This window comes from Branchiostoma floridae, chromosome 10, assembly GCF_000003815.2.
Source record: "Branchiostoma floridae strain S238N-H82 chromosome 10, Bfl_VNyyK, whole genome shotgun sequence".
NCBI lineage: Eukaryota > Metazoa > Chordata > Leptocardii > Amphioxiformes > Branchiostomatidae > Branchiostoma > Branchiostoma floridae.
The window spans coordinates 7,483,366-7,505,565 of record NC_049988.1 but is presented as its reverse complement, the minus strand read 5'-3'; the positions used below and the strand labels follow the sequence as shown (position 1 = coordinate 7,505,565).

The window sequence follows — 22,200 nt, the reverse complement described above, 5'->3', positions numbered from 1 at the left end:
GCAAATTGCACATCTGTTTTTACGAGCCCTGCCATAACTATGTTTGTAATTTTGTAAAATTGTTTTGCAAGTTCATTCTAGCGACGCTGAAGAAGAGCGATGGATGTCACTCAAAACATTGTAAATCTCCGTTTTTGTAAATCAAGTTGTTGAGATTGAATTGTATTTAAATATGTTTGTAATCATTTAAAATTTGTAATGTAAACTGTCTTACTGGAAAAATATTTTGCTCTAGTGCATTTAGTAAAGATGATAACTGTATGTCTAGATTACCACATTGTAAAATAGGACATGATTTGATATGTCAAATAAAAAATATTTCGTCTTTTGAGCAACTATGGCTAAAAGTAAAATATCTAAAAATTTCCTTGCTTTCTTTTTAGAAAACATGTTCAAGTCAATGCATACCAAGGTGCCCTCAAAATTAACATTGTTTGACATGAGCCCTAACATAATACATTTGTACTTACCAAAGAAACAGTACACAATGCCGAAGAGGAAGCACATCCCACATATAACGGAGGTAGCGATGTCGTAGTCGTACGTCAGCGTGTCGCATCTCGTGATGTTCCCGCTGAACGTGTCGGTCGGCGAAACGGTGGAGCCCGTCCGCATCATCGTCGTCAGGACATTTTCAGGTGACGTTGCCATGGTTACAGCTCGGGTCGAAGGTCACTCGATTCTAGAACTACAGCATCACAAGCAATCTGCAGAAGAAGAGAAAAAGGTATTAAAGTAAGTACTGTAAATAAATCTATTTTAGAAAGGATATAATTTTGCAGTAGGTTGGAGAAGGGAAAAGGAGGTTTTTGCTAGCTTTTTCTAGTTAACAGTTAAAACAATTTTAAACAGTGATAAAATCATATTTGCAGTGTTATGAATTCGCAGCAGATAGGTTGCAGCAAAAAACACTGCAAATATTTCAATGTTTATGGTATGTAAAAATTATCAGAAAACAGTGCTTCAGCATTAAAGTATAAGCCATATCAATCAAGTCTCCTAATCAAGTTAGTTCTTACCATTTTCACCTAACTAGTTACATTTTGTACAAGAAACTTTAAAGTTAGGCAACTGAACCACTTACTAGTAGGAGGAATACACTATGCACTACGGAATCATACATCTCTGTCTCTGAACTAATTTCTGTCAGCACAATATGAATGTGTTTTCAAATCCATGCTCTCTACTGATTTACACTATCACAAGACCTTTCTGACTACCCTACAACTCAACTGCGCCATTTTCTTATCCTTGAGTGCAACCTGACATAAATAAGCCACTAAGTAACCAACCGCAAGAAGCTATGATGAAAGAAAACTGTAAATCACGTTTTCTGCTTGAAAGCATCAGCTCTTTCATTTCCACAGCCATTATTGTGATATCCTACCAGCATTTGTCATGGTCAACTGTAAGCTCACTGATATTGAAAGCTGGTGACAAACAGTTTGGAGAAGGAAACTTGAAGCCAAACTCAGGGCTTTGAGCTGCAAGAAGACAAAGAAACTGTTTCTATGCAGGCTACAGTACGAGCACTTGTGTAACCTGCCATTCTAGGTCTTTTATTTTGAGATTATGGTCAGCCACAAAAATGGAAATACTGATTGATTTTCTAGTTTGCAAATGGGACTAAGGATCTTTTGTCAGAGATTGCATAAAGGACAAGTGTCAACATACACATTGTGACTCAGTTTTTGTGACTCAATCCAATCTAGTGACCTTCTTAGAGGATACTCATTTGTCAGAATCCATGGCACAAAAATGGTGGTACTGTGAGCAATCACAATAACTCAAACACCTATCTGGGCAATGAAAGGTACAATTTGCTAGCAATATAAATCTTGCTCACTGCCGCGGCCTTGGTCAATGCATCAGCTTAAATAATGGTGAAGAAATATGACCTGACCAAAATTGGTCAGCGGCTCAGATCTATAAATCGTAATGTTGACTACACTGGCAATCTGTATTCTTCCATTCCTCTGATTTGTATTCAGCTGCTCACATGGTACAGTAAATCTTGAACTGTTTGCAGTGGTTTTATGTTTGAAGTTTTTAAAACACCACAAATATGCCTTTTGTGTTAAAGTACTGTTCCACTGTTCCAATATTGAACCTAAACATACAGCAAAAAGCTCATTTAAACCCCTACCATGATATAACATTTGTAAATGATATCTGATCAAAAATAAAAATAAATCTACAGTGAGTAATTCTCTGTTGGATCCAAGTTCCATTGGCTAAAGTTGGTACTTTCATGATGCTTGAAGGAATTTTCAGACGAAGTCAGTCGCTTTAAACCCACGCAACACTTACGCACGAGCAGAGCCTCAAGTAAAAGCACCCAAGAACCCTGGCGCCATCTTATAGCGGCATTATGGCTTCCAAAGTTGATTTTGAATCCTGGTAAGTAAGAAATATAGGCAGCATTACAGGCTTGGTGTAGGAGTTTTATTTCCAGCAGCACTTAGTGTGAGTTATGGAAAAAGTTCCATTACAGAAATGGCCACCGAGGATATCTGTTCAGCACTAGGGACAGATACTGTAGCCATTTTCTGGGCTTACCAGAGAGGGTCTCAGTGTCAGTTTGCATACAAAACACACGGGTCAAGTTATACCTTGTTACATGGTGAAAATGGCATGGCAGGGCCATAAAAGCTGGATCCTATGGATCATATCGAACAGGAAAGTCCAAATTTGATACATGAGATAAGAATACAATGTTCAACTTTTTGTCATAATGACATAGAAAGAGCATAAAACTGTGACATCAGTTGACACCCCAAAGCTGACATAGACAAGGATGCAAAAAAGGCAACTCCAGCTTATTTTTAATGAATAATTTATGACACTACAAGGGAATAAAGCATCTTACACGAAAAATCTGAACAAAAAGAAATAAACTGGAAGAGAACAGCATGTGAGCTCTTTTCCTTAACACTGATGAATAGGCACCACATTTGTACGCCTCCACTGCCATTTCCGACCTATTCTCAAGACAGATCACAAATGTGCAACATCAGTAGTAATTTCCTGCATGTTGGAGGTGTTGAGGGAAACCATTTGTTTCATCGGACACCAGAATTCCCCATGGGAGGAGCAGAAGACAGGTGACATTTCTATGTGGTGGCATCACACCCAAGCTGTGTCATGTCCTACTAGCCAAGCAATTCATCTTCAGGGTCTCTAGGCCCTCTTACTTAGAATTGAAAGTCTCTTAGGTCAACGGTATAAGCAAGAGTCAGTAGGCCTTGAGGACATTGTTCTAGGGAAACATACTGGCAAGATGAGCCAGGCATTTCTACATGGTATCACATTTTTTTACTATGACAACATTTAGGCTCATACTGATACATGTATACTATTTTCCCGTTGATCAGTAAGAGGCAACTAAATGTTAAACAGAATGACATCATACGAGAAAACCTACACAGGATAAAATGCTTCATCAATAAAAGATGTCCGATAATTTCTGTAATCTCATCCAAGTTTACAAGGAAAGGGAGGATGACAGTTTGGGTATGGTATTGCTGCCTTCATGTATGTATCAAGAAATGAGTCTACTATGTTCAACAATGTATGCAAAATTTTCATGCCAGTGATTTCTGTTGCCAAAGCCTTTCTCACTAGTATTACAAAATGTGTAGTCAACATCCAACACATGCCAATGCATTATATCATATCTTCTATAGACCTATCTACCAAGATTTTGGAGCGACATACAAATAATTTTAATAAATGTACATGTTTGCTGCATTGCAGGGCCCATAAAATTGACGGCCTGTGTCATCACTGCTATCACAAATTTCCAGGATCATCACCTTTGGATCCATCTTCCAATAACGGTGAGATTGTCTGGTACGATTAAAGCAGGGCATCTCAAAACACTTTCGAACCATACCCAAATCTTGCTGAATAAAATGTAAGGTCTTGAAACAAAAGATGCAATGTAATAATCATATATAAGGAAGTAAATAACCCATTGGATTTCATACATTCAAGGCATCAAAATATCACATAAACAGGACCCAGGGAAGGTTATACTGTATACAACCGGAGGATACAGCTATAGCTAGATATGGCTTGCAAATAAATACAAGCTCAATCTGCTTAGTTTCAAACCAATAGAAATCTAGAACTAACCTGGTGACATCCCCTTCATTCATCACCTTAGCATGCTGTCACTAGCATTGATCCAGGCTGTTGCCTCAAATCAATGGAAATGTCAGCCTAATTTCAGCAAAGGTGACATCATCCATCCAGGTAAACTCAGGGGTATCTTCAGGCCCCGGGATGAGCCACCGTGGGTACCAATGTCTTTGTCAAGGTCGTCGATGCATCAATTATTATATGTATATTTTACGTGCAACAAAGAGGGGGAATATGACGTCTGCGCTCTTCTTTCTATGGCAACGATACCTCAGTCTCTCGTGATACGGAAATTTTGCAAAACTAAGTCGCCTGACACAGAAAGCCAGATAAAGCATTAAAACCGTGAAAGCGGTTACCTAATTTGCATGTTTTGTAGTCTACTAAATACGAGGAACTTGTTTAACTTCCTAAAATAAAGAATTGAAGGAACACAAAATACACACACATGACCGTTCAAAGGATAGCACCCATTCTCAGACACTGGGCTAACAGCACACCAAACTAGCCGCTTTTGACTCTGTATCCGTCTTATCCTCTACTCTGCCTTGTTAAACAGATGGCATGTTTACAAAATCTAGACACGGACATTCACATTTCAAGGTTAAGTCCACAAAGTAAAAAAACTAGACAATACTCAGGCACAGAAGCGTATCAGATGTTCGCTAAGTTTAGTCTAGTAGGAAAGAAAAAGACGGACCACCAATAGAAAAACAAGCCCACCTGCATCTACGTTTTTCCTTTGCAGGTGAACCAGTCTGCCATAATGTTTTCTAGACGTGTCATCTGCCCCCTAGGACTCCTACTTTCTGCCTTCCTTGAGCAATCCTAAATGGCACTTACCGTACATTATTGAATATTTTCTAGGGCATTCATCTGATCGATACATGGGCCTGGCAATTAGAGCAATTTCAGGTACGAAGATGACAAGGTTCCAGTAGGATTTCTCTGGATAGGGGGGGGCAGTATATTGATCTTTTCCTGTATCCAATATATAGGGTCAACGACACATACTAGATACACATCATGTTGAATTTTGGATGAGGATTACCTTTCAAGTGTCTTTTCTTAAGTAGCCTTATGCATTTTTTTGTTGCTAACATCATAACCATTGCAAATTCTATCATACATAAACACGTTACTTACAGAATGCTATCTTACAAGTACCATGACAGAAAGTTTAATACTTATCATATTCAAAATATCTAAATTTCCAATCATCAAAATGTCGTAATAAAACAGTGCTAGTTACCAACCTTTGAGGATAATTGATTTTAAGGTCAATAGTGTACCTCTGTTGTTTAAGGCACACACCAAATGTCCAACATCTGTGTCACTTGAGCAAAACAAGCAAATCCACCCAACAACTGCTGTCTAAAGTCTAAAAACACCTCCTAGAAACAATTCTATTCATATTCGCTGCACTTTGTCAAGAGAGACGCGTTGGAGGTTCAAAGGGACAACGCGAACAGAACAAACGGTTGGATTATTAGTGGCTAACTGATGGTGACGTTTGTGTATACTTGAAGCACCTTATCGGCTGTAACCACAGTAGCAATGGGGAAGTTTGGTATTTGAGTTTGGCAAGTGGTGTAAACTAAAAGTACAACACTCATTAATTTTTCAAAGTATCAGACAGCAGATCTGGACCAGATCCAAAATTTTGAATGATGATGAATTTTAACATATTGCTGCTGTTTAATAGACCTTTGTAACTTATAATTGCTCCTTTCTAGATTACATGTACACGTACCACCACAAAATATTCCATATGCAATAAAAATGATGTTTTTATGTACTCCTTGAGAGAAAAGTATGTACACACAATATTGAGAATTACAGGCATTATACTGTAATTCCTATGAATTCCATGAATGTCTTTTATCACTATATTCATTGGATTCTTGTGCTTTCTTGCAGTCAGGCAGCTGCGTGCCAAGCTAAGTCGTTATTATTCCAGCCATGTAGGCATCAGACCTATGGAATGAACCGAAATTCCAGAGGCAAGTCAAGGGAATACTGGAAAAAATGACTTCTTTCTTCTGATCAAGGAGACCATAACCAAGCCAAGGCTGTTAATAAGACAGGGAGACAAGCTAATACTGGCTGAAAAGATCTGACCTTTAACTTTGATATCATTATTGGGTATAGGTGATGGGATGGAATATGATATTCACTATAACCTTTCATTACTTTTTGGTCACCTGGTATTTTCCTTCTACATGTATGTATGAGACTGAATTCAGAATACTAACGTTAGTAACAATAATGGAAGAATCGGTAGCAAAGCTGAGTAACAAATTGTTTCTCACATTTTTAACTCTATGCATAAAAAAAAAACTATTGTCATCCAACAAAAAGTGCCAAAACCAAAAGAGTGCCAAAAGAACCGTAAAATAAGAATATCTCTGTAATATGATGATTGGTTTATTTATTTCAAAATCGAAGATACCTGGCAGCCAAAGGCTGAATTGCGTATCTTCTTACAGGGATCACAATAACAATCATTTAACATTATACATTATTATCTGTAAACAGATTCATCTATAGTATAAGCTATTGTTTCCAAAAGAATCTAGGTATTGAATATCATACCATGCAAGAAATATGATTCATTCTTGCTAGCCTAGGTGTGTGTGGCTCAGAATAATAATATCCTCCTTAGAATTTTCCCAAAGTGCACATGACAACTGTATGAACATGACCTTGTTAGTGACAAACTGATTGAATTTGAACAGACTAAGTCAGGCATAATTGATGACCTTTAACAGTTGCATGGATAGGCACTCCATACTAATGTGTGGTCCACGGTCAAATAAAGCAAGAATTCAAATTTGGCGACTGTGAAAACAATACCACACCATACTTGTACACTATACCTGTCAAATTCAGATCCCTGAACCACAGTTGTCATTTTTGTATCACAATTTCACAAACTGTTATGCAATTGCTACCTTTGGTGATATATTATCCATGTAAGCTATTAAATCTACATCAGTATATAATTATGTACACATGAACATACAACTTACCATAAATGTACTGGACAGTTCATTCCACCCTTTCTTGTCTATTCCTTAACCAGTATGTGACGAGCTCGAGATATGACAGAGAAATATGCAAGACACAGAAAGTCAAGTTAACATTCAAGGCAACACCATGTCGCCCCACTCTGTCACTGTGATGGGCACATGACTCGACAGCAAACATGTTGAGTGGCGGACCAAGGGTCAGACTGGGAGCACTGGTGTTGTTATGTTTAAACTCTCCTTACATCTGTATTTAGCAAACTTGTCACACCATAGCTTGGCTCATTTCCAATTGGTTCAATCGGAAATGGGGGAGGGGGGCAGCTTTTATCTAAGATATGTTAAACCTGGCTCTCCTGTCAGAAGTAATCTCTTCCATGATGATATCTAAATTGCAACTGTATATCAACTGCCAGCTTATATATATGTCTTTGCCTCTAGCAAAGTCAGGATGACTTTAATCTGTTTCATTTCAAACGTCAAGGGTACCGTACAGGACATCAGATCTTCAAGTTCAAAAACATGAAAATCCAATTGAAACTGAGGATACTTACAAATGTGCCTCTCTTTTATAAGGAAATCTTACTGATGGCAGCATTTAAATCTTCCCAACGCAATATATTAACTTGCATTTCAAATTTTTCTTCTTCTCTACATTTGCATATGTGTACACTTAAAACAAAAGTTGTTTGCAACATGTTAGATGCTACAGTCTAATACTGTCATGCTATTAGGGATATACACACATTAGATGTACGCTTCTTCGGACAGATGTATTGTACTAAACTAGAAAGGCCGACATTTGCTTAAGAGCAAATACAGCATATTTCAGCCATACCCCTTCCCACGCAACATTGGACTGTTCCAAATCACCCCTGCGCAAAAATGGAACATCCTCTTAACAATACATTATCCCCCAAAGTGGACTGGTATTGTGAATTGACTCCAGGTAAAAACAGAGCTTGCTTCTATTTTTCAGAAAATGACAATAATCACACCTTCCATTCAGAAAATTTTCATCATGACTGAAAATTGTTGAATGACTTCATGTAATGTCATTAACAATTTTCAGTACGATAACTAGGTGTAAGTTTAAAAAAGTATAAGCTCCTTGTGATGTGGGTACATTTATTATTGCAATGAACTTTTTTTATTCAAGTAGGGCATACGATTTAATAATTATCAAGCAGGTGCAGGTACTGTAGGAGCGTTTGTTTTCTTCAAGCTGTAAAACTGTTAAACTGTTTTACTTTGTATGCAATCAACCATCGAGCCTATTCTTATTTTAGTTTAACAACTTCCTGCCAGACCCGGAAGATACGATTGAACCTTGTTCGAGGATTTATTTTCGTCTGTCTGGTCAGTCTGTTCATACCCTGGCGCTGAGAGTGTTTTATTGGGCTGAAACTCTGGCAGTTTAAAGTTACTTACAATTTAAATGTTCAAAGTTTATGCCAAACAACAACAGCACTAGGAAATGTGGCCACTATAGACAGGTGGTCACTATAGAGAAAATGCTGATCTATTGACTAGGAGCCATACGTTACACATGATTTCAGTACACTGATCATTAATCATATAAACATTGCACAGGTAAGCCAATTGGTCGATTCAAATTAGGAAGTTCAGTCGGTATTTGGAAAATCAACCAAAATTGATGTTCTAGTTTTAAGTGAGATATCAGTGCGTAGCTCTTGGCGTACTGAGTATAGTGATATAAAAATAATTATTCTACAATGTTCACAACGTAAGATATCATTGATGGAAAATGCAAGCTGACCGCGGTCTTTTTGGAGCGTCCCCATTATCCTTTAGGTCTCCCCGCGGAGCAAGATTGGGATACCGAAGGGTAAATTTCTTACCCCGTCGGGTCTAAACTCTCAACCCCAGGGAAGACAATGTCAAAAAACATGCTTTCCCGCGGGAAAATTGCATCCCCGGGGATAGAAATGTCAGGTAAAAGTCTCCATCACACCTCTCAGAGAGATGTGAGGGAAGGCGTGAAAGGCGTGAATTGTCATGATGTCGACCGTTCGGGTCATGATTTGGACCGTTCGGGTCCATATCATAGACCGACGGTTTCACAGTCAGAAAGGATTTGGATTGATGATTATATTATAAGGCACAATTCAATCCCCTCAGACTGTTGACTGTAAAACAGTCATTGCTTCGGTGGTAGTATTCTGAAAATGGTCACCTCTTCACATCCTGAAGCAGCTTAAATATTAAAAATATGTCCAATAGTCAATGGTGTATCTTTGTCAGCAGACAGCCTAATCATTATGGTATCTTTCTCACAAACTCAACATCATCCAGATTCTATACCAGATTTTATACAGCTACTTCGCTGTGAACAGTTTGTGTTCCAAAATCATCAAGCAAATTATAAGGTGTGAATGGACTTTTGTTTTCTACAAGAGTACTAAGTCTTATAATGGACTTGTTTTCTGCTCTGTTTTCATTGTGAGGGCCCTGACTTTTAAAATGCTTCGTGATAACCATCATGGAGAATAAATACTCAGTATAGACTATAAGGTTCATGTGCCAGTGCACTCAAGTAATCACCATCTGTCAATTATCTATTTAGTGTGAGTGGTCCTTTGTTGTCTGTTGTGTTTCACCTTATGAATACAAAAGGAGAATTGTTATTTTACTATATACCTTTTAAACAGCTGCATGAGTGTCTCTGAGCACAACAGTGAGAAATCTTTTTGTGCCTTCTTACAATTGCTACCCTATATAAACTAATGTCTTTCTGTCTGCCAGCCAAACTGTCTCCAAACGACTAAGGCCCAATCTATACACAGTTTTTACCGATATCGGTGGATGTGTCGGGGGGGATCTGGAACGCTGGCCGCGGGACACCCGTGGCGCTTGCAGTCATAAACAGCTATATAGCCTAATGAGCCCGCGTTGTAGAGCTATGTCCAGTATCAGGGTGAAGTGCACGAAGTTAGGGTGTACGAAGTTGTACGAAGTTGTACGAAGTTACAATCGTTTCCCACTGGCTTTGATGCTATATCGGGAGTCACAGATGACGTCAAAACATTTATTGGATGACGTAATCTAACTTCGTACAGTAGGCAGGGTAAGGTGTCAAGTGTACGAAGTTGTCCGAAGTTGTGCAAAGTTACGTGACGTCATCTAACTTCGTACAGTAGGCAGGGTAGGGCGGCATGTGTGCGAAGTTGTCCTAAGTTGTGCAAAGTTACGTGACGTCATCTAACTTCGGACAGTAGGCAGGGTAGGTCAAGAAGTGTGCGAAGTTGTCCTAAGTTGTGCAAAGTTACGTGACGTCATCTAATTTTGGACAGTGGGCAGGGTAGGTCAACAAGTGTGCAAAGTTGTCCTAAGTTGTGCAAAGTTACGTGACGTCATCTAACTTTGGACAGTGGGCAGGGTAGGTCAACAAGTGTGCGAAGTTGTCCTAAGTTGTGCAAAGTTACTTGACGTCATCTAACTTTGGACAGTGGGCAGGGTAGGTCAACAAGTGTTCGAAGTTGTCCTAACTTGTGCAAAGTTACGTGACGTCATCTAACTCTGGACAGTGGGCAGGGTAGGGCGGCATGTGTACGAATTTGTCCAAAGTTAATTAATACATAGTAAAAACTTATATATGTGTAAATAAGATACACACCACTCACGCATATAAACAAATAAAATATAGATGCACATTAATCAGCACAAAATCAATGTTCATGCATTGTAAAAAATTTCATTTATTTCACTTTTTTTGTCTTTTATTTGTCCTCTTAACGTTCGTTTTAACAATGCGCACAAAATAATTTAAGCTCACTCTTAATATTATATTTCCCTTTTTTTACGTCACTTCTAAATACAAGTACCTGAAAACATCTCCCCTATCTATTTATAAAGTACATGTATTGCAGTCATCTTTCACTACTTTTTATCATAAGAAGTAGTAGTTGTTATGTTATTCCTTGTAATTTAACAATTAATTGAAGTTCTTCCACCATTTAGTACATAAGTAAACCCAGCAGACGGACTACCACTGTCCGTATGGTCTTTCCGCAACTTCGTGTAAACATCAGTCACAAGTTCTTGAATCCATTTACAGATAGTAGATTTCCCAGCGCCTGCCAAGACAACAGGTAAATGTCATTTTGATCCCAGCTAATAGATGTTTAAAAAGAATAGAACAAATGAAATAAAAGCAGCCGTGGCGCAATACAGAGATTGAAAAACGACACCATTCTACGAACGCATTCCAGGTTCGAATTTAAAAAAAAAAACACCTGAGCAAATGACGTAAATGTCTGTTGGTGACGTTAAGCAAAAGAATGTTCGGCAAGGTATGGTTCTAGAAATGACGGTTGTAAATTTTGAACATATAACGTTATATCTACATTGAATCAAACGTTTGATTTGAAACAATAAAAAAGGTGTTAAGAAGTAAATCTACCTGTTGGCAGACAGATGGCTGTCCACAGAAGAACATTTTCCCTCCATTTGGTGTCAGGTGGAGAGACTTGTGCATGGCTTACAGCAAAAGCCGCGACCGTGATAAGGCTATATAAAACAGCCACCGTTGGCACGCACAAAACAGATGCAACAGCACAACATCCCTGTGAAGAATAAGACAAATTTTAATAAAGATAAGTAATCTGCATTCTGATAAAAAATATGTTGTTTTGTAAGATGTAACTTCTAAAGAAAAGAAGATTTATGAATCAAAAGTCAGAACTCAAAACATATCAAGGTGCGATTAATACGACTAACCCACCTGAACAAGTTCTTCCGGAAAATCCTTCCAGTCAAACTCGACTTTCAAGGACGAATGGAGATCTGTAGCCTTCAAAGATTTACTGCACGACATGATATGATATAATATTGTCCGTAAAATCCCCCGTTAAAAAAGTCTATTTCGTCAAAGACACGGACTAAAAAGTAGCCGTGGCGACTTCATCGCCACACGGTTTCAAACTGTTAGACTGAAAAACGACACCGTTCGAAGAACGCATTCCGGTTTCGAATTACGAAAACACCTGAGTTAGTGACGTAAACGTCAGATTGTGACGTCTAAAAAGATGAGAACATTAGAAGAAAGGTTCTAGAAATGACAGTTGAGACATTTGAACGTAACACAGAAAACTTGTAGACGCGTAGTGGAGTATATATATCGCCAAAGTCAAGCTAGGCGACATCTTCCTAGGAATACGCGACCTGATCAGTACACCCAGCTGACTGTCCAAAGTTTAGATGACGTCATGGTTAGCGTGACGTCATAACTTCGGACAAGTTCGTACAACTCCGTACACCACCCGGCTGACTGTCCAAAGTTTAGATGACGTCATGGTTAGCGTGACGTCATAACTTCGGACAAGTTCGTACAACTCCGTACACCACCCGGCTGACTGTCCAAAGTTTAGATGACGTCATAACTTCGGACAAGTTCGTACAACTTTGGACAACTTTGGACAACTTCAGACATCTAACTTAACTTAGGACAACTTCGTGCATTTCACCCTGATACTGGACATGGGTGGCGTTGTATGCTAATGAGCCTTCGCGAAGTCGGGACACATCTACACGCGCGCGGAAGCTGTCGGGGACCCCTGCTAAGCTATCGGGGACCCCTGCTAAGCTTTCGTACGAATGGTCCGGACCTTTCGGGAGGAATTTTCCCGATATCGTAATGGCGATATAGCAGTTCCATCTAGACGATGAAAAAAAGCTGTCGGCGAATGGTTGTAGGCTCGCCGATATCGGGAAAAACTGTGTGTAGATCGTGCCTAAGACTTGGCACTGCAACCCTCTGCATTGCCCTCATTATGTAAATGACCCATGGTGGACTGGAAACTTGTAAAAATGTAGTAGTTAGAGTGATAATTGCCCTGAAATCCCCACCCATTGTTCCTCCCTTCTTTTGCATTTGTTTACGACCCAATTTCACACTTCCTCCCCGGCCCTACAGGGGTGACTACTGTTGCAGTATTAGAGTAATTGCACCAGTAATAAATTTACATGTAATGCTATGGGAGAGTGAAAAAAAGATACACCATTTTCTCAAGAATTGAAATTTCAGATGGGAAAGTCTTAACTGTCAATTACTACTCTGGCCTGGCAACTGTCAAAAGCGTTTTCCCACAAATTCTATTCCTACTCTTCAAACACCCCTACCCAACCAGAGCCCTTGGATTGTTCCTGTATCCAAACAGTTAGCTGACGATCAGTCCACTATAATCTTTGGAGGCCCAATACCCGAAGTCCCAAGATTGAGAAATGTAGTTTAATTTGAAATAGTTCAACAAGTATATAGAGTAATAATAGACAATGATAACATTATTACCTAATGTTAACTGCCTAGATGGCACATAAAATCCCACTAAGAAGCTATTGTTTGGCTCATCTTCCAATTGGCACAAGGTGGATCAGACAATCAGATACTAGTACATGTCTGACCAACCTCCTTGGTCTGACCAAGGAGGTAAAACCTCCTTGCTCTGACACATCATCATCATCGGAGACATTCACAATACTAGTATATCATACACACTTCTTTGCTAACAAAAAACATGAACACCCGATATATTCTTCTGTACAAAGTCACGACACCGACCTTCATAATTTTGCTAATCTTGATGTTCCTTTCAGGAGTCAAACTTATACATAATAACTGTAGACGGCAACCGTCTGTCCTTCAATATGAAATGTGTATTCGGCCATTGTTGCCGTAACAGACAGAAGACAAACAGGCTTGGCACATTTACTTGGTTGAGAGAAGCTTCCGTTTGAATGGGGAACTTCCCATTCTGTGTAGGGCTAAGTGTATAAGAAAGGCATTTTCATCAGTTTCGAAGCGATTCGATCAACAGGATTTGCATTATTAAAGCCTCAGGTTTCCGACTGATACAAAATATGCAATAAGCAGCTGACATGTGTATCAAAAAGTTTGCTTCTAAACAAGACTCGAAATATAAAGTACATTCCGCTTTGGTGAATGATTGTAGACTCGCGTCTTCAATGTCTGCCTGGTCATGTATATACAATATCCATTCACTCACCTTGTGCTTGTACTAAGTATAAACCTCATTACTTGTAAATAAACCCTAGTACAAAGTTACGCTGTCTAAGCTAATCTAAATTTTTGTGGAGTTATCTACAAAAAGGGAAGGATTCAGCAAGGATTTCAATCTCCTTGGATTCAACAAGTCTCCATTCCTATCATAGTAATCTCCGAGTAGATTCCGCAGTCGGGCTAGTTTTAGGCATTTTTTGCGTTGCTAATGTATGTTTTTCTGGAGTTGCGCGTATTTAACAGATAGCGACTCCAGGTCAGGGTCACAGAACACGGAATGGTTATAAAACACGCAATGCTCCATTAAAAAGCAGGTTTGCCTCACAGTGTTAGACTAAGTGTTTCCTATTGTTATTGTGTACTTGTTGTGTCCGCCATATTGAAAACATTATTTGTTTGGCTTCTAGGTCTGTCATTTTATCTCTGCCCAAATTCAAAACATTTCTTTACCTTTGTACAGATGAAAGCTCATTGTTTTGCTTTGTAGTGTATTGTCTATTTTCCCTATTGTGAATCTTGTGAACAGTGCTATGTTGTTGAAGCCAATGCAATTTCCCAACACTGCCTATGGAATATAGTTGATGATAGCTCCTTGCATATAGCTGTAGATTATCATCTCCTTTTCTTTCTCGAGGATTGTTTTCAAAGCTTTAATTTCGATGACTGTAAGCTATGCATAATTTTGTAGTTGTTGTGTCGGCCATACTGAAGACATTGTTTAGCTTCTGCAAGGAGGTTAAACCTCCTTGGCTTCTGTCATGTTTTCAATGATCAAAATTCGAGAGCCTATCTTTACATTAAATTTTGTTTTAAAGAAGCCGAACATCAAGAACTTCATAGTGTGTTTTCGTAATTTGTTTTCGTGTAGCCGGAATTTTGTGAATTTCTGTTTAATTTGTGGACACCAATGCATTTTCCCTATATTGTGGAACACATTATTTTAAAGTTTAACATACATTCGTAGAAGGGGTTTTTAGGCAGGTATACCGTATACCCTTCTTGATTCAATGTAATATGCTGAAGTGAGTTTCCATCTCCTAAAATAGTACATGAAAACACCTGCTAAGAATTGGTTCACTAGTCGTTTATACTTCTTTTTGAAAGCTAACATAGCTCTAGATCGTTGACTTTGATTATTTTCTTCTATCAAGAAATAATTCCAAGTGCTGGAGAAAGGAGGTTAAAAAAGCTCCAGGACCTTGACTGGACAAAGAAATTACGACCAGACATTTCAGGCCATGAGTAATGAACTGACCAATTAAAGTGTCCCTGTCTGCATTCTATGCATAATTAAAGATGAATACAGGTAATTACTTTGGGCCAAGGTGCTAAAAACAATTACTATTGATAATGATGGCCCTGTCAACATGACGAATGGGGTTGTCAGATTCACACGTACAAAAACTACAAAATCCAAGCATGTAAACTTGAAAAGCAAAGACCAGCTTGTATAATAAAAACCTATGATATAATGACATGCAAAGAATACACAACAAGTGTGTTTGCGTGAATTATTTCTGGAAAACTTATTTTACTATCAGAAAGTTAGATATTGACTGTTGAATTCATACGTACTGCCTAACTTTTATCAAAATGGACAAACTTTAATATTGATTAATTTCAAATAATCTGAAGTGTATTCTTAATCTTATTTTCTGGAAAGCTTTTCTAAAAAGTAGGCAGTCTTTTCTCAGTCTTCTCTACATCCTGTAAAAATTTTGTTACTGTTAGCCATCTGCAACAAGCTGTTCTCGGTCATTATTTGTCAAATCTGAAGAATGTGTTCATATATTGCACAAATATTTTGGTAATTATCATTTAGTCTAGTACATAATTGGAATGAGCAGAATCTCTTCTCTACTTCTGCCAAATTATAACCTACTTGACCTCACAAAACTTGAGACACAAATGTCAAATTTGTCTGCCAAACCCACAATAACATCTTTAATGGTCTTAGTCCCACTTTAGCAAAACAGAGGTCTGCCAACACTAGCTTGGGTACCTATACTTTAATAATTTGGCCAGCCAGAACCCCCAATTTCCTGGGATGCTTGGTTTGGTGTGTCTGTGTTGTTGTTTATCTTTTTGTTGAAGATAACATTTAATTTCATGCGAACTACTACTGCCAGTCGAATTTGCGAATTGTCATCATGAACACAAAAGAGGCGTGAATCCAGGTCATAGTTGGTGGCATTACTGGGGAAAGTGGAATTAGAAGTTTTTAGTTTTTGTTTGGGTATTTGCCATGAACTTCAAGGAAAGATCACATGACAAACAAAACCCATAAAACAGTTTGGAGTTTTGCAACATGAATGAGGTCTTTGTGATTCTTGGTTAGACAAAAGGGAATCATGATATAAAGTGGTATTCTCACTGATGATCTTTTCTAAAATCTTGAATTTTTTCTTTAAAGTGCACTTCATATTTTCAAGTCCAGAGTATTGTTGAAATATCGTTTTGATATGTTTTCGTCAAAAAGGTTGAAACAGGGACCTCCTTGGTTTTTGAGTAAGAAAAGAGTTACACAGAAAGAACTAATTCAAAATAATTTCCATAGAAAATATTTTGCTTCTACACAAACAAATGTCTGGGAAGACAATTTTCCAGACATAACATTATCCCCAATCTTATATTAAAATGGAATAAGGTAATAGCTTCTGTGCTAATGTCTCCACCTATAGCTAGTACATACATGACAATAGGGAGCCAAGAGAGGTGTCAATGCTGGGCAGGCTTTATCATTCAAATTCCTGTTGCACACTTGACAAAACACCTTGAGAGCTTGACAGAACCAGGAAAAAAACTGCCATACAACAATAATTACAGTTACAGTAACTCAAGGAGCTTTCATCATTCATTTGTGATGATAGCTCCTTGAGTAACCGTAGTGTTATCTCTGTGTGTAAAAGGAAAAACAGTGTTCTACGACAGGCTTTTCCCTGTCTTAAAAAGTTTAAGCCATCAATTCAAGAGTAGGCTAAGTTCAGTCAAGGAGGTTATAACCTCCTTGGTTCAGTGAAAAACAGAACAAACTGGAAAAGCCAAGAAATACAACTATTTATTATCATCTTTATTTGTGGCATGCTATCATGACTAGATTCATCCATTATTACTGTATCATCAGTAAGTCTTGGAGTTAACTAATGAGGTCAGTGAGGAAAGGTTTAGAGACTAAGAGAGGGTCTGCATGACATTGTTCTTTTCGGTAAGGCATAGGCAGCCTATTGTTATTTCCCATAACTCTAGGGAAAGCCACCTTATCTACGTAATTCGTAGTGAGGCAACCAAATTCATCATAATTGCCTTCCTTGATTTAGCGTAATACGTAGGGTGTTCTTCTGAATTCAGCTTAACTCGTTGTCACAACCCGCCATGCAGACCCAGAGTCTTTAGAGGCACCTGGGGCAGCACATCATTTCTAACTGCAAAACACCGGAATTTGACCAGTGCTCCACCAGATATGAATATTACTACTTCCAGCAAATAGACACAGACTCCATACTCTCCAAGCAGAGGTTATGGCTCTGGCAGTTTATGGACGATTTTGTTGGGCTTTCTATTTTGTCAGATTTTGTCTCAGTTGCTATTGTTGCTAACTTTGGATTGGCGACATAAGACAAATTATGATATACATGACTGTAGTCAGTCACTAAAAGGCAAAAAGGAGACAAAATTGCATGTTGTCATGGCCTTTTCAAGGCTAATACCCCCAGCTGGGTATAAACAAACCTCCTTGGTCTAATACTACCCCAGAAGCAATGACTGTTTTACAGTCAACAGTCTAAGGGGATTGCAGTGTGCCTTATAATCATCAATCCAAATCCTTTCCGACTGTGAAACCGTCGGTCCATTATATTCTCTTTAGTTACTCTGATTAAATGTTCTTCAAAACCCTCACTAGCCACGAACCACAAAATGTGTACAATTCCTTCAGACCAGTTAAATTAAATTCATCCCACATGTACAACACTACATTTTCTGTATCCAACAACTTCAGACTACCCAAACCTAAAACATTATAAAACGTACCTTCCTGTACCAAGCAATTATACTCTGGGACTCATTGCCATCTGACAATAAGTCACTGTGTACATTGTCCAGTTTTAGACAAGCCATCTCAAACATTGTATCTCTAAGACCTTTGACCTGAGACACTGTGCTCTATTGTAAATACTTTGATTGTTGATTGTTGTATTTTTTTAAATGTATGTTGTATAGTCATGTTGATTGTTTTGAATCTTGGAAGATTAGCCCAAATGGGCTAAAGGTTAATAAAAATCAAAGCAAATTAAACTGTCTCAACATCTCCACCCTGATGTCAGGAAAAACTGTACACCAACTGAGCCAACTCAGGCACCTCAATGTTATGTTACAAGCCATGGAGAGAGAATGTAATGGCCAAAGTCTTGTGTGATTGAAAAAACAAAACAAAACAAAACAAACACATATATTGGACCCCGTATAGTGCTATCCTTTCAAAGATGACATTTGTTATGTCTATATTGAGCGTTGAAGTCAAGCAATGCCTTCTTTTGAGTCAGCTAGCTCATGATGCAGAAAAAACAGCTTCTGTTGGGGGACAGGTCCCGAGGATTTCCTGTTCATCCCGTCGGCCTCTCCTAGACATACTGAATTGGTCATACACGTGCTAATTACACAAGCTAACCAGGTGTGATTCTAATTAATTCAGTGATTTTCATGGTGGTAATTGTATGCGGTCTGCAATCGGGGTAAGCTTTGAAACCCGAAGGAACAACCTGCTCAGTCCCGCGGGAACAAGAATTTCCTGCGGGAACTTATGTTCAGACCGCGGGAAAAGCAATTTTTAAAGTCAAATATCTCAAGAAATTTGTACGTTAGGACACTAAAAAAGTAGCCTGATACTCAGGATAACATGAGCTTTCCAATGGTATGTAAAACTTTGATGTATGTCCAGGAAGAAAAAAGTTGAAAAAATAGGATTTCAACATTGGCTGCGATCAAAACGGAAAATGTACTTCCGGATTTGAACTGACTGGTGATAGATGTACAATTAAGTTCAAATAATTCTGAAGAGAAATATTGATGAGAAAATAATCATTCTCGCCACTGTCTAACTTATAATTACGTATCAAAACTAAACGCAGATTTTCTAACTAACGCACCTTTCGCCGACTTCATCATAGGACCGCCGGCTATCAATCAAACACGGCTGTTGATTAGACTTAGAGTTTCAAACAGTCATGTGCTGTGTGCCAGTTGACAGCGAACTTCATGCTACGTGATGTTTTACATTGCTTGGACCTTCTTTCCTACAGCGGTGCTTCTACAAAATATTTAGACTGTAACACTGAGTTTTATAGAATAGAATTTGACGCAGAACAGCGTTTTTTGCTGGGTATTTTTTTTAAACATGTCCGTGGGAATATCAGCGAGGCGGCGACGTAGGGATATCAGACCGTCAACAAAAGTCGCACGGCGGCTAACGGCGCAGCGAAGATACTAGCGCTATAAATAAGCGCTTCAACTAAGGATGGCAACCCGTACAATATTTTTGTATACTGTTGAGCTAAGTAAAGTTTGTTGTTTATGAGGTTTTAGTTGTCTTTGAAGCTTTGACCCGAAATATTTTAAAGTCAAACTGCTGAAGAGAAGTAAGTGACTGCTACGATTATCGTAGATATGGCCCTAAAAAAAACTGATAAAAGAAGCCTTCTCAATAGCCTAAAATGCAAGAGCTTCCGGGGGGGGCTTCGCCCACCTGGGTCCCCCCCACAGTGGCCCTGCCCCTGGACCCCGCCAGGGACATTCGGCGGCCCCCGGACCCCTGTCCGACGCTTTGAAACAATCCTGGCGAGAAGTCTGTACGGCCTGAGTCTTCAAGTTAACGTATTGTGTGGTCCCGCTTATGAATATTAATTAGCCTTCGCTTTCCTCTTCGCTGATTGGCTGAACCATTAATTGAATTAACTCTTCCTGCCGGCTAGACGCAGGTGCAGATGTCGGCTCTGTGGGGTGAACGTCCGAAAGGTCACGGCATGGAGAACGAAAGAAAACCAATTTCCCCTAAAAAAAGTGCTGTAATTAAGCCTTTTACAGTACTTTATGCCAAAAATTTTACTTGGATCATTTTACCAACTATATTATGCCTATCTATACCAAATGTTACTCATACCAGGGTACAGGGGTGCAAAATATACCGTTATAAGACCGTCAACAACAGTCGCACGGAGCTAACAGCGCAGCGAAAATACCATCGCTAGCGTTTCAACTTCGGATAACAAGTTATAAGTACTGTTGAACTCAGTAACGTTAAAGTTTGTTTTTAGTTGCCTTTGACGGTTTGACCTGAAACAGTGTTACGCTAAACTCCTGAAGAGAAGTTAAGTGACTGCTGCGATTATCATAGATATGCCCCTAAGAACTGATACAATATAAAGCCTTCTGAATAGTCTAAAATGCGAGAGCCTTAGGCGGGCTTTGCTCCCCCTGGCGGGAACACTGCTATATACGGGATCATGAGGCCCCGCTTATGAATATTAATTAGCCTTTGGCCTCCTCTTCGCTGATTGGCTAGGTCTTTGATTCAATTAACTCTCCGGCTGACGCGCACAGGTGTGGCTCTGTGCGGGGTCACGGAAGGTCACGTCAGGAGGCCAAAAGAAAACAAATTTCCCCTCAGAAAAGTGCCAAAATTAATCATTTTAAAGTTGTTTATGTCAAAAATTTTACTTGAATCTTGTTACCAAGTATCTAATGCCTATCTATACCAAATTTCAGGTCATTTAATTGTAATACCAGGGTACAGGAGCCAAAAGTGTCCTTTTTTGGTCAAAAATTGGCCAAAAATCGCAAAAATAAGCATTTTGTTGCACTGTACACCAGAAGTGTTATTGAATTTATATGAAGGGATTATCAAGGCACATCTGTGTCAAATTTCAGCTCATTCGGTTGCAATACCAAGGTACAGGAGCCAAAAGTGTCCTTTTTTGGTCAAAAATTGGTAAAAAAATCGCAAAAATAAGCATTTTGTTGTACTGTACACCAAAAGTGTTCTTAAATTTATATGGGGGCATTATCAAGGCACATCTCTGTCAAATTTCAGCTCATTTGGTTGTAATACCAGGGTACAGGGGCCAAAAGTGTCCTTTTTTGGTCAAAAATTGGTCAAAAAATCGCAAAAATAAGCATTTTGTTGTACTGTACACCAAAACTGATATTGAATCTATATGGGGGACTTATCAAGGCACATCTGTGCCAAATTGCAGCTCATTCGGTTATAATACCAGGGTACAGGGGGCCCAAATATACAGTTTTGGTCTTAAGATGACCAAAAAACCTTAATAAAATCATTTAAGAGACAGATATGGAAAAAATGAAAAAAACGCCCGAGGGTATTGGCCCACTCTACCCTTGTGCCAAATTTCAAGTCATTCGGTTGAGGAACAACGGAGATACCGTGTTCTGAAGATTTGACAGGAGAAAGAAAGAAAGAAAGAAACACTAGAAAGGCCGACATTTGCTTGGGAGCAAATACAGCATATTGCAATCCATCTTCATACAATAAAGGACTCTTCCAGAACACCCCAATCTATGCAAAATGGACCAGTCTATGTGGCCCATTTCCCATTTATAGTGCTAAAGCTACCCCAACACCAAATTCCAGATCAGTTGGCTTTCTCATGACACAGGAAGCAAAAATGTACATTTTTGGTCAACAATGGCAAAAAATCCAAAATTTCACAATTTTTGATTGATGTACACCATAGGTGTGGATAGAGCCCTGTGGCTACATACTGTACGCACCTTCATACCAAATTTCAGACCATTTGGTTTTCATACATAGGCACAGGAGCCAAAACTTAACATTTTTAGTCCATAACTGGCAAAAAATCCCAAAATTCAATAATTCAAGGTAATGTATGCCCAAAGTGAAAATGAGGTACTGTGGGCACATACCAGACACACCTTCATGCCGAATTTCAGGTCATTAGGTTTTCATACAATGGT

The 22,200-nt window shown here is 38.8% G+C and overlaps 1 protein-coding gene across 1 annotated transcript in view; it reads right to left on the bottom strand.

Moving 5' to 3' along the window:
* Positions 1-470: 470 nt before the first annotated feature.
* LOC118424419 (transmembrane protein 198-B-like) overlaps positions 471-22,200 on the bottom strand; it is a gene marked incomplete at its 3' end in the record, with an annotated part of 46,905 nt that continues 25,175 nt past the window's right edge. Inside the window, 1 exon segment of the mRNA XM_035832979.1 lies at positions 471-707. Coding sequence (XP_035688872.1) covers positions 471-651 — 181 coding nt within the window.